The sequence below is a fragment of the Nicotiana sylvestris genome, chromosome 1 (genome assembly GCF_000393655.2).
Source record: "Nicotiana sylvestris chromosome 1, ASM39365v2, whole genome shotgun sequence".
Taxonomy (NCBI): domain Eukaryota; kingdom Viridiplantae; phylum Streptophyta; class Magnoliopsida; order Solanales; family Solanaceae; genus Nicotiana; species Nicotiana sylvestris.
In genome coordinates, this window is record NC_091057.1 from 83,876,579 (window position 1) to 83,890,951 (window position 14,373).

The 14,373-nt window shown below is 34.3% G+C and overlaps 1 protein-coding gene across 1 annotated transcript; it reads left to right on the forward strand.

The window, feature by feature from the left end:
• Window positions 1–2,491: 2,491 nt before the first annotated feature.
• On the forward strand, window positions 2,492–7,402 carry LOC104220069 (acireductone dioxygenase 2). The gene is made up of 7 exons (XM_009770876.2): window positions 2,492–2,599; window positions 5,221–5,332; window positions 6,156–6,250; window positions 6,367–6,481; window positions 6,566–6,690; window positions 6,879–6,949; window positions 7,046–7,402. Exons 1-7 carry the CDS (start codon window positions 2,582–2,584, stop codon window positions 7,110–7,112), a joined length of 603 nt encoding a protein of 200 aa, XP_009769178.1. The 5' UTR covers window positions 2,492–2,581; the 3' UTR covers window positions 7,113–7,402.
• Window positions 7,403–14,373: the final 6,971 nt, after the last annotated feature.

Consider the following 14,373-nt stretch of genomic DNA (forward strand, 5'->3'; position numbering starts at 1 on the left):
AATAGTAATGAATTGAAAAACTACTCACTTTTTAAATTTCCTAAAAAATTTAGTGACCGCGCAAAGCGCGGCTAATTATCACTAGTTAAAATAAAATTGTGGAGACCTCGGGTCCGTATTATTATTGCCACATTTTGTGTGAATTCATTTGTCTCAGTTTTGATAGTCAACTTTATGTGTTTTATTTAATAGATTGACCGATTAATTAGTCAACTGCACACAACGGACTTTAGTATCATTGTCATTAAAATAAAGAAGCATAGCAACTTCATTTCATGACGTAAAACCGCTTGTGTGCACGCTAATTAATCATACACGACGCAATTTTGATTCAAGGGGTGTGCTTGATAAACACTTATCCCATTGAGCGTTTATATTAATTTAACAAATATATAATATATATTTTTACAAATATAATTGTCACTAAATTATAGTTAACTAATTTTTATTTTTACTTTATTTTATTATTTAATTAATAATAAATTAATATAATTCGATGCACACTCATAAAATTAAGTTTTTATGTGTGCTAGGATAGATTACCAGATAAAAAAAATATACTATTTGATATCTAACGTTTATGTGATGTTGTCAAGAATTAAAAAAAAAAGAATAACATCATACTATATTATAAGTGTGATACAAACTACAAAGCAAGAAAAACGACAAATGAAAACAAACCATAAGTGAGGCGTTATGTAAGTGAGGGGTTCTAGCCTTTTCCATTTCTTGTTTGTAAAGTGACAACCAAACCAGAAGTTGTTTCCTGAAGAAAAAAAAATGTGTTCTACTTATTTATGTTGTCATCGCCATTTGTATTAGTTTTTTCCTAATATTTCCTTGTAATTTTAAAGTGTTCATAATTATGATCTTATTACTTTTTTATTTTCCATGCTTATATTAACTTTTTAAACTAACACTAAGTTGAAGCATACAAGTTTTGACTTTTGACATGCTTGATCTCAATCATTTGAAGCCGTTTCTCATCATTATTTATGAATTTTTTTAGGGATGTAATGCCTGATGATCTCAACTCCCAAGACAATGATCTATGAAAGACCTCTAGAATAGTGAAATCTATTGTAGGAATATAATTAAACATACAAATAAAATAAATTTTTTCGTGACTTTTGAATAATTGTTGGAAGGTAAAAGGAATAAACTTCTAATTGACATTATAAATCTAAAGGTTGAGATAGTATTACTGTATACATTACAATAACGTACCCGTAGACAAAAGTAACGCAGAGGATTTCAATCAGTGTGTCCAAACAGTTACTGCATGCATATTCAAATAGCAATACAAGTACCGCGTTTGAGTTATTTCCATTTACAGAGCACTGAACTCTTATCCTAGCTCGTGCATGGTCTTTAAAGTTTCTTTTGCTTCTTGCTTCTTACTTATTGTGTAATTAGTTTTAATATTGTTTTCTTCCTCTAAAATAGCTGCCCAACCATCAGGGGTGATCCAGTATAGTGTTACCCATAACTTTACGTGTAAAATTCTACTAAATTTATAAAAATAGTAGATGTAAACCTATAACTTTAAATATATAATAAATTTTATGTCAAGAACCTTAAAGATTGAACCCATAGAATTTAAATTTTGAATCTGCCTCTGCCGATCACATAGATCATAATTAATGAAAACTTTTCAATGGAATTCCAATAAATTGAAGTAGATATTAAGGACCCGTTTGGCCATAGATCTTGTCAAAATAAATTTGGGTTTTATTTGGCAAACACATGATTGGCCACAGATTTGGTCTTCATTTTGGCAAAATTCCGAATCCCAAATCCCAAATTCCAAAAGTAGCTCAATACCTGGTTTTCGGCCAAAATATCGCTATTATATTTTTTAAAAATCGCCCCAAACTTTTGTATTTTATAAAAGGGCCACCATATATTATTTTGTAACAATGTTGCTTCGTCTTCTCGATCATCCGATAGTGTATCAAGTAGTTCATTATAAAAATGATAATTTTGTACCAAATTTATTTATGTTCAGGACTATAGTTTGCGATAATATAATAAATGTTATTGATAATAGTACTATTGGGTATTTGTGATAGTTTTTAGAACTTATGGGTATAAGTCATGTTTCATGTTTTTTCAAAATAAATTTGGAAAATATTTTTTGGAAAATGATGACCAAACACATTTTCATCTCCAAACTAAATTTTACCCAAATTAAATTTTTCAAGACAAATTTGAGAATCTATTGTCAAACTCTAGTAAAAAAAAATTGGCATGGCAGTTTCTGCATTTCAATCCAAATAATTCTCACACTCTTACATAAGATACACGTGTCCCACCTACCATTTCATCCCTAAATGACAGGAACACCCTCACTTCAACTAACCTCAAAGCAGTGAATTCGTCTAACCTGGACGGATCACAGATTTTCAGCGTGAAAACAGAAAGGTTAATTTAGTCTTTTAACAAATGAGTACGTGCCGGTATAAGATAGAACACTTGAGAAAAACGTGAGACTCAGATTTAAGGAGGGTTCTATAATTTTCCTCTGCAATTCTCACATTTGATTCCGTAACGCTCCGAAATTCAGAAGCAATAACAAAAAATGGGTTCCATCGCAAAGGTATGTAAATTATAATCTCTTCTTCTGAATTTTATTTTCTTAATTTCCGTTCTCTTTGTGCCCATTAATTTTGTTGAATTTTTTCTTTGTTTTCGTGTTTTAGATGCTATTTATGATGGTCTGGAAATTCCTTTTTTCTGGGAAATCTTTTGATCTGTTTCTGAATTAAATTCTCAGTGTTGTTTGGGTTCTTGTGATGCTATTTATATGATGTTTTATGAAAGTTCCAGTTCGTTTTTACTTGGGCAAATTTCTGTTCTTATAGAAATATGGTTGATAGCTTGTTTGATACGCATACATGTATTATTCGTCGTTGTTTGTGCATACACATAAAGATGGGGATTTTGCAACCGGGATTATCATTTGCTTTAACTTTTTTACTTGATCTTGATTTTGATTGCTGTAAAGGGTTTGATCAGTTTTATGTTTTGTTTGGATTTTCTAGGTTGTTTGATACACCCAACTTACACCATCCCCCCTCCCCCTCAAACAACCTTTTTGGGTGAGAAAACTGTCAAAGTGTTTTTGCATTTTATGAAGAGCCCGTTTGGACATAATTTTTTTTTTTCCTTTTCACCAAGAAGTTTTCATTTTTTTTCGAAATCAGTGTTTGTTCATAAAATTTTCAATTTTCGCTTGAAGATGCATTTTGAAAATATTCGAAAATTTTAAAAACTCCAAAAAGCTTTTCAAAATTTTCACTCAAATCACTCACAAAATTTCAAAAACAACCCAAAATTATATTCATGTCCAAACACAACTCTAAATTTCAAATACCATTTTCATCATGTTTTGGAATTTTACAATTCTTATGTCCAAACGCCCACCAAATCTTTTATGACATTCAAGCTATCTGACTTGCTATTTCTTATTCTGCAAAAACTATTAGTTTGCTAGCATGCATAGAGCAGAGCTGATTAGTGAGTGCTGATTACCCCATCTCAAGTTGTTCGGTTCGATTGCTAAAAATAAATAATGTTGACTGTAGGATAGTTGATTACTGACCTATTGTCTATTTCATTGTATTAGATAGAAGTCATTATAGAATAAAAAAGGAGTTGTGGTGAATAGAAAAAGATGAACAAAGCAAAATTATATGACGTTCAAAAGAAAGTTGATCAATTTACGAACGAGCTAGATCTTTTAATAAGATGCGAGGAATAAGAAAATTAGTCTCAAATATGAGTTGTGTTTCAAAATTTAGGGGTTTATAGCAATATTTGTAATGTCCATGAAGGTACTTTTGTGTACCTTGCGCATAATACAACAGGACATATTTCTGGATGGCTTGAGTTAGTTGCAAACTGCTTTAAACAGTGTAGACAGCTTTTATGTTGGAGAGTGATTTGCTTAAAGGTGAACCATCCGAGTAAACCATGACAAGAGGTGCAAATAAAATGTTACATACTAGACAAAGAGAGTTTTGGATTTTATTGTTTGAAGAGGGATGACAGGCCAATATTGCCTCGTCATGGTCTTAATAATGCTTGCATTTTCCTACTAGTTGATGCATTTGGTCATTGCCTAGGGTGAAGTATGGTTTTCTAATATGGTGATTATCTTTTATTTGGCCATAATAGAGTGCAACTTGATTTTTCTTTTCCATATCAGGTAGAGTGCAATTTGACTTTATTAAACTCAAACATGGGTACAAAGTAAAAATGGCATAACACAATGGGGACAAAGTTTCAGTAGACAACAGAAGCTCCATATTAGCTGTTGAATAACATTTTTGTAATAACACCACACGACATGAATGTGAGGTCTCATACCAACTAGAGAATCATTGTACAATCAAAGGGCCTTGTAGGGTACAAGCCCTGGAAACATCATGATGATGATTAGTAACTTCTACTGAATTGCCTTATAGTAATCACTTTGTGTTTTATTTGATTTTTATGTGCTCCACTAAAAGTTTTGAATTTTTCGATTTTATTGCAAAAAGCATACGAGTCTTATAGTTTTGAGGCATCTTCCAAGGTGAGAAACATTGAAGAGCTGGAAAGCCTGTTTCATGTGAAATCTGAATGAGATCTTGAATAGGTAACAGTCTGGGAACAAACTGCAATTACTTTCCGGAGTAAAGGAAACAGGTTCTGGTTCTGAGTTTGTTATAATAAGTTAGCTCCTCTAGCCTGGATGAAAAACTTATAATACATTTTACGACAGACAGCAAATGAAAAAACAATATGAATCAGGCATACTTAGCTTATTTTTAAAAGGAGAATGAAGACGAGTTGAGATCTATGCTACACCGAATATTATTTTCTGTGCCTCCTTTTTTTGGTTTGGGTTTAAGGATCATGTTAAGCATACCTTGAGTACTATTACTTTATATATATATATATATATATATATATATATATTACTTTAACCATGTTGCTATCATTACACATGGTTATACCTTTAGGCCATTTAGTTTAACATGTTAACAGAATATTTGGGTACTTTAACGGAGTTCCTCGGCCCCCTAAATATGCAAAGGGGAGAATGCTCTTAGATCTGTTTTTGAATGACTTTTTACTGATCAAAACAAAGTATATTTTACCATAAAATTAGTGAGTTGGAGAATGAACTGGAGAATTATTTGCAACCTCTCTTATTTTTTTCAATTCGTGCAGGATCCACGAGAGGACGTTATTCAAGCATGGTACATGGATGACAGCGATGAGGACCAGAGGCTTCCTCATCACCGTGAGCCAAAGGAATTTGTGTCTCTTGACAAACTTGCTGGTAGGCAAAGTTTTATATCTATTTAATTTATCCGCGAGGAACAGAAAAACCCTCTTCACCCTGCCTCTCAAAAAGACATCGCGTGGGTTTTGGGGCCAGTTTATACCTTTTCTCCAATACCTTCAGATAAGTTTTTGGACTTCTTTGGATTAGGATCTCTACCTGGTAAATTATTGTTAAGTGGATAAGTTACTTTCCAGACTGCTAATCTAATTTTTATTAACTCTTGGTATTTTGGGCGTTAGAAATTGAATAGGTGAAAATCTTTTTTATGTTGTGATTGCCTGATTGGTGGGTGAGAATCCCACATGGATAGGAAGCTATGTTGCACGGACTCTCCAAAATGTAGCCGCACCCGTGTCAGATCCTTTAAAAATGCACTACTTTTGAAAGATCTGACACGTATCCAGCCACATTTTCGGAGAGTCCGAGCAACATAGATAGGAATTAGTATCTTTTCTCCAAATTCCAACCGGGTACTTCATCATATGATGAACAAGGAATAATAAAAGTGAACCAACCCTTAATGTAGGTAGTCCTTTTCTTTTTGATGTCCGAGAAATTTGTTTGGGGCCAATCCTTAGGACCAACCACAGCCTTTGTCACTCGGGCATAATGGCTCCTCCCCTCTAACCTTTCTCTACCTAAATATGGGGCTTACTTCGCATGCTGCGCGGCTCGAACCTGTGACCTGAGTAACAAGTCCCTTAACCTTTGCTACTCAAACTAGGCCGTCAGGGCAGAGTGTAGGTATTCCTTACAAGTTGATTGCTGGATTTGGCCTGCCTTCATACTCCCTCCATAATTACTGTGAATATTTCAGAGCTTGGAGTGCTCAGCTGGAGACTTGATGCTGACAATTATGAGACAGACGAGGAGTTGAAGAAAATTCGGGAGGCTCGCGGCTATTCTTACATGGTATGTTAAAAGCTACAAAACGGAGACCTTTCATCTGTTATATTGATATATCGTGGTCCTTATCTTGTAAAGTTTTGGGAAATGCCAAAGCATTAAGGGTTCACAATTTACTTCAGGATTTCTGTGAGGTTTGCCCTGAGAAACTACCGAATTACGAGGAGAAAATCAAGAACTTTTTTGAAGAACACCTGCACACCGACGAAGAGATCCGTTACTGTGTTGCAGGAAGTGGTATGGTTGCTGTAAATTGATTGGACTTTGCAAGTCCAGCTGCTCACTTTGCTGCTGTTTCTAAATATATACTTCCGGATGTAGGTTATTTTGATCTCCGGGATCGGAATGATGCCTGGATTCGTGTCTGGGTAAAGAAAGGTGGAATGATTGTTCTGCCTGCTGGAATTTATCACCGCTTCACACTTGATTCAGACAATTACATTAAGGTACTTCTTAAGAGCATGCATTTTAACATACATGGTTAATGATGAAAAGAGCACCACCATTTTCTTTTTATTGCTTCCCCTGTCAAGGCACATTTTTGGCACTTACTCTTGATTGCACTTCTTGCATGGTATATTTGATCAGAGGAACGGTTTTCAATTCTGTTGGTAATAATATTTGGTTTGTGTAGGCAATGCGACTCTTTGTTGGTGACCCAATTTGGACTCCATACAATCGCCCACATGACCATCTCCCTGCAAGGTCTGTTTCTAGGCGCTTGCTATACTCTAGTTTTACGTTGGATAATCAGAAACGGTCTTGGGCGTGGAAGCTAATGAATCTTTTTTGATAATGCAGGAAAGAATATATTGAATCGTTTGTCCATGCAGAAGGCGCTGGCTGTGCAGTTAATGCTGCTGCTTAAAGTTACTAGAGGCGAAGAAGTTGAAATCCTTATAGGCTGTAATAAATGTTACCATATGGCGGTTGTGTGGTTCCTGAAGTGTGCGCTTCGCTCAGCTTGTTGAATGTTGCAATTCGAGCACTAAATAAATCTCCTATGGGGATATTGAACTTAATAGTTATATACAAGTGGAGTCTATGTTGTGAATTTAAACACTTGTGCTTGTTGAGTGGTCCAATATTTCCTGTGTCGGGGCGTAATTAGCTCTGCCATTTTTGTTGTTGGATGTCAATGACATGAACTCTTGAACTTGTTCTGTGTCCAACATAGTTCTCTTTCCTTTTGCAGAATCCTCCCTCTGTAGACTTGCAAGAAGATACAGGTACATGCTACTCATAATCCTATTTATGTATACAACCTTTACTAATTGACCTTGAGTATTATTTGGCAAATTCTTTATTATCTATAAATAATTTTTGGGGATATACTTATCCATTTAAACTAAGTATGTCGCTGGCTTGGTTTGGATTGAGAATTTTTTTCCTTCTAATTCAAAGGAACGGATGGAAAAATATTTCTGTCTATCTCTCACAGCAACAAAATTACCCATTTTGGTGACTTAAGAAAATTTTTATTTACCAACTGAGAATTATGTACAAGACCAGAGAAAAACTGAACTTGGACATAGTCCCAAATACCAGAACTCAACTGCCTATGCATTCCATCTGCTGTACCACATATATGCAAGGATAAAAATTTAGATCTTGGCTTCTAAGTTATTACTTCCTCTGCAGAGATAATATAGGATAAAACTTGTCTGAACATTTCATCTAGTGCATTCTTCCCACTTCCATTTGTCACTTCATTCCATTGCATGGCAGATCTTCATACTTACTGCCCAATTTACTAACTGCTAGTACTGCTACTCCCTACTTCTATTTAATTGATGAATATTAAACGTTTGATCATCATTTGTCTTGGTCTATACTCCAGCTTTTGTTCTCTTTGGATTATAATTAAACCTCTTTTATGTATTGTTCTTTTAAACCAAAAGTAGTGTTCATACGTAGATAGCTACAAATGTGGATAAGTTCATAATTATGTCGATTGACATTAGAATGTTTGTTGTTCCCAAACCCGCAAAGACTTATTGTTAACTACCTACTAATTCAACTAAAATCGTTATTTAACCAAGCATATCAAAGGTTGAGTTTTTGTTGCTAAACTATGGATGTAAAAGTAAAACGAGAATTTAGGACATTAGATAATTATTATTTAGAGTTACTTCAGCAGAGATGAATATTCTGAGGTTGTAATAGATTCACCAATCCTATTGAGTCTTAGCTAATTCTCCTTCAAGTCGAATCACTTATGGTTGCTAATTGACCGAATTATATGTTCTCATAGTATTCTATCGTATTACTATGCGCCTGTCCAGGATAGTTTAGTGTCTATATTTCTGTGGAATTAATATATCAAAGATGCATTAAGATCACAATATTCAATTAAACATGGGGACTAGGTATAATTTTAAATTCATCCCCTAATTTTTGATAAGATCATGCTTTCTTTAACTCTTCTCTAATCTAAAAATGACTTTTTCAAGCAAAATCTAGATAGTTGATAGAACATAACTGTTGGCCAAACAATCAAGCAATTAAGTACAAAATTTTGTATAATAGCAATTTGTATTAAAGGCAAAAGTAGTAATCAAACATCAATATTCATGGCTAAACAGAACTCCAAAATAAAAGGACTTAGCCATGCATAATCATCATATAAATTCATAAGTATTTGAATGATCAAAGTACTTAGAAAAATAAAGGGATAATATATAATTATCTCATTGAGGTTTAACCAATTTGCCATATGAACCGTTTATCTTTGCAGGGGTCCTATGGCCCTATATATGCTTGAAGTGAAACTATTACCCCTTTTTTTACGAGCACCAGTTTCACACAAATATGTGTAACACACGCACCAACCAGGTGATGCCACGTCAGTTTTAAGTACTACTTTTAATTGTTTTTCATTCACTATTTTTTCATTTTTGTTATAAATATATTATATTATGGATGTTCATTTAGTACTCCGTTGTAAATAAGCTTCCTGAAGAAGCTTATCCATATGGGACTCCACCGTAAATATGTTTATCTATTTAGTACTATATTGGAAATAAGCTTCCTGAAGAAGCTTATCACTTCGGTACCCGGTTATGGATAAACATTACCCCCAGTAGAAGTTTATCCATATCGGGTATAATAAGCTTATCTTTTCAGTACCCAGTTATGGATAAACATTACCCCCGGTAGAAGATTATCCATACCGGGTATAATAAGCTTATCCATTCAGTACTCCGTTATGGATAAATATTGCTCTCAGTAGAAGATTATCCATATCTGGTCTTGTAGCAGCTTACACAACAGCTTGTAGTAGCAGCTTACACAACAGCTTGTAGTAGCAGCTTACACTGCAGCTTGTAGTAGCAGCTTACACAGCAGCTTGTAGTAGCAGCTTACAGAGCAGCTTCCTTTCTTCTATAAATAGAAGAGATTTCAGTTCATTATGTACATTAGTTTGAATTCGAATAATATATCAGTTTCTCTCTATACTTGTCTTTACTTTATAGTCTTTATTTCATAACACGTTATCAGCACGAAGCTCTACCATCTCGAGCAAATATTTTGAAAGTATCTGAGGTAAGAACTTTCTTTTCCTAAATAATGTCAAATCTTTCTAAACTTGAATTTGTAGCCCTGGATATATCGGGCAAAAGCTACATGTCTTGGGTGCTTGATGCTGAAATTCATCTTGATGCGATGGGTCTGGCAGACACCATCAAGGATAAAAATCAGGCATCAAACCAAGACCGTGCCAAAGCAATGATATTCCTACGCCATCACCTTGATGAGGGCCTGAAAATGGAATATCTCACTATTAAAGATCCAGTCATACTGTGGAATAATTTGAAAGATAGATATGACCACCTGAAGATGGTCGTTCTTCCACAGGCACGTTATGATTGGACTCATCTAAGGCTACAAGATTTTAAATCTATCAGTGAGTATAATTCTGCTATGTTCAGAATTATTTCCCAATTAAAATTATGTGGTGATAATATTACTGATCATGATATGTTGGAGAAAACTTTCACCACTTTTCATGCCTCGAATATGCTCCTGCAGCAGCAATATCGAGAGATGGAATTTAAAAAGTATTCTGAACTTATCTCACATCTTCTTATAGCAGAGCAACATAATGGGCTATTAATGAAAAATCATGAAAACCGACCTATTGGTTCTTGTCCATTCCCTGAAGTGAATGAGACGAACTTCCACCAAGCTAAACGTGGAAGAGGTCGTGGCCCCAGTCGTGGTCATGACCGTGGTCGGGGAAGAAACCCCAATCATGGTAATAATAATGCACCAAAGAAGCCTTCTCACCACCAGCAGTGGAAAAGGAAGGAACAAAAGCATGAAGCGGTGCAAGCGCCAAATGTAGAAAATGCATGCTATAGATGTGGAGGAAAAGGGCACTGGTCACGTACCTGTCGTACGCCAAAGCACCTGGTTGAGCTTTATCAAGCCTCCCTGAAGAAGACAGAGAAAAATGCTGAAGCAAATTTTATTTCTGAAGATAATTTAGACTTCATGCATTTGGATGTAGCTGATTACTTTGCACTCCCAGAAGGAGAAACAAGTCATGTAATCGGTGGTGAATCTGTAGAAATGTAAATATTTTAATTTTTGTTATTTGTAATAGATAGTATGGTTATGTAATTGTTGTACATAAAGAAAAATTATGATTTGATAATGATGTTTACTATAATATATCTTATTTATGTCATTTTAAAGAATATGGATAATATTATTAGATCAACTTAAACTCTAGCAGAGTTTGCAAGAAATATACAACCACCAGAAGTAGTTATATTTCATATATCTCATTGTAATTATATTTTGTTAACCACCAGAAGTGGTATATGTCTATGATCACCAGAAGTGATAATTTAGGCTTTCTATAGTTACAATTGAAGATAAGCTACATAAATATTCTCTATATTAAATGCACGCCTCGATTTGCTCCTGAAGTAGTAAATATTTTAAAAGAGGTTGAGGCATCACAATTTGATGTGATTAATGCGCATTCAGATAATTATGTTCGATTTCCTGAAGGATGAGAACTTTTGATAATATTAATCCATTCCCTGAAGTGAATGTGACAATACTAATAAGTCGGGTAAATATGAACGCGCTCTTGATGTGAATACATTACAATTCACCTCCAGAAGAGTTAATATAATTGAGAGAATATATACTCAATATTTCGTATTTTAAATTTGCTCCTGAAGAAGTAACACAGTTGAAATTGCCTCCTGAAGTGGAAAAATATTATGAAGAAGAGTTTTCGTGTGCTTAAACAATTGTTTTACATTGTTTATTTGATTGTGATTTTCTCTCATGACACCAGCAGTGTCTGAGCAATATTTGATAGTACAAAATGTATCAATAACTCCTGAAGAGCTAAATGTTTGCCTAAAGAATACATGACACCAGTAGTGCCAGATAAATATTAGATTGTGGATAATAAATTAAGGCTCTCGAAGAGCTTATATACAAATATGTCATTCATATTATATGATTATGGTCAAAACATATGTTGTAGTAAACCTGAAGTTTACTAATACAAATGGCTATCATATTGAGACTACAAATGATTGGAAGATTGATAATCTTCATGTTTCCACAATCATAGGGGGTAAAATAATATGTATGTGAGAAGTTACCTGCCTTATTCTTTAATTTGTACTATATCATGTATCACAGTAAACCAGAAGTTTACTAAAGCAAAAGTTTATGCCATAGTAAACCAGAAGTTTACTAAGAGATAGCACATGACATGATAAACTTGAAGTTTTCATTTGCCATTTTTAAATGAGCTATTTGAGAATTCAGATAAGCATATACTAAAGAACTAGAAGATTCTTCAGGAATTCTCATGTGTTGCTTGTTCTCATAATGAATTGATTATACCAGCTAAAGTTGGGACTAAGACCCCTGATTCTGAAATATATAAAAGGTGAATATGGGCCCGTTCACCTATCATGTGAACCACTTATAGGTGCATATATGAGATGGTTACATGTGTAATTATTGTCAACCTGCAGTTTGGCATTTGGAATTGCTTTTCTCGATTAAGAGCATAATTTTCAGATTATGAAATCAAGACAGTTCATCTTGATAATGCTGGTTTATATCCAAGCTGGTTTAGCATTGAATACCTCCTATTAATGTCTAAACCATTGCTTATGAGAACAAAGCTTCATGTGTTGGTCTAAGATTTTCTAAATTGCATATAGCAGCACTTGTATGCATCAGATCAACAATATATGATAAGTCCTCCCTTCACAATTGGTTTAGGATCAGAAACCAAATATTTTTACTATCTTTTGTTGCGTGGTATATGATTAATTTCTCTACCATAATACACAAAGATATGTTTCCCAAAGATGATTGGGGATATATGTTAGTTTTTCTAACATTTGGGGGATGGAATAAACAGTTGAAAAATATGCTATATGAATCGAATTATCATGATCCTCACTTAGAAGATAATTCAAGTCGAATGCCAGAAGCATTTGCTTGATCCAAAATTAAATATCATATTTCAGCTGCAAATGCTCCTATTAAAATTAAAGTCCCTGAAGGATAGAGTTTACTGTACGCATGAAGCGTGGTAGACCAATCGGTTCCAAAGGTAACAATCCTTGAAAAATAGTAGGAGCTAATGATCGAAATGATCAAAATGAGGAGGAAATAAGCTCTAGAAGAGCCCACGACATAACATTTCATGAAACTCCCGAAAAAGTTCAGGTACCTGAAAATAAAGAAAGTGATGAGATCTCCACAAGTTATGTCGCTTCGGAACTGACACAAAATGATCGTCGACGATACATTTAATACAATATAGTGCACAATATTGTAAACGATTGTGAGGATCGGACTAGCAGTCCAGACACTTGAAGATGTCGTACCATTTAGATACAAGTCTTAACCTATATGACTTATTTGGCTAAATCTATATGAAGATCCTTGAAGGATTGAAAATGCCCGAAGCATATAATTCAAAGTCTTGAGAAATGTACTCGATCAAATTATAAAGATCTTTGTACGGTTTAAAGCAATTTGGGCGCATGTGGTATAATCGCCTTAGTGAATATTTGCTGAAATAAGGTTACATAAATGATGTTATTTGTCCATGTATTTTTATAAAGAAAATGGCATCAAAATTTGTTATACTTGCTGTTTTTGTTGATGACATAAATCTTGTTGGAACTCCAGAAGAGCTCCAAAAGGCAATTGAATATCTTAAGAAAGAATTTGAGATGAAAAATCTTGGAAAGACAAAACTTTGTCTTGGTCTGCAAATTGAACATTTAGCAGACGAGATCTTTATCCATCAATCTGCCTATACAGAAAGAGTCTTAAAACGCTTTTACATGGACAAAGCGCACCTATTGAGTACACCAATGGTTGTTCGATCACTTGAAGTGAATAAGGATTTGTTCCGACCTCCAGAAGAGGACGAGGAACTCTTTGGTCACGAAGTACCCTATCTTAGTGCAATTGGTGCACTAATGTATCTTGATAATGCTACAAGGCCTGACATAGCATTTTCTGTTAATTTACTAGCAAGATATAGTTCTTCTCCTACACGGAGACTCAAATATTTGAAACAAGGTTTTCATCAGGGGGAGTAAAATACGCGATGCACTCTTTTTCCCTTACTAAGGTTTTTCCCATGGAGTTTTCCTTATAAGGTTTTTAATGAGGCACCTAGCAATGCGTCTTACTAAATATGTGTACTCTTTTTCCTTCACTGGGATTTTTTTTCCCACGTGGTTTTTCCTAGTAAGGTTTTAATGAGGCACATTATCTTTTAATGAACATCCAAGGGGGTGTGTTATAAATATATTATATTATGGATGTTCATTTAGTACTCCGTTGTAAATAAGCTTCCTGAAGAAGCTTATCCATATGGGACTCCACCGTAAATATGTTTATCTATTTAGTACTATATTGGAAATAAGCTTCCTGAAGAAGCTTATCACTTCGGTACCCGGTTATGGATAAACATTACCCCCAGTAGAAGTTTATCCATATCGGGTATAATAAGCTTATCTTTTCAGTACCCAGTTATGGATAAACATTACCCCCGGTAGAAGATTATCCATACCGGGTATAATAAGCTTATCCATTCAGTACTCCGTTATGGATAAATA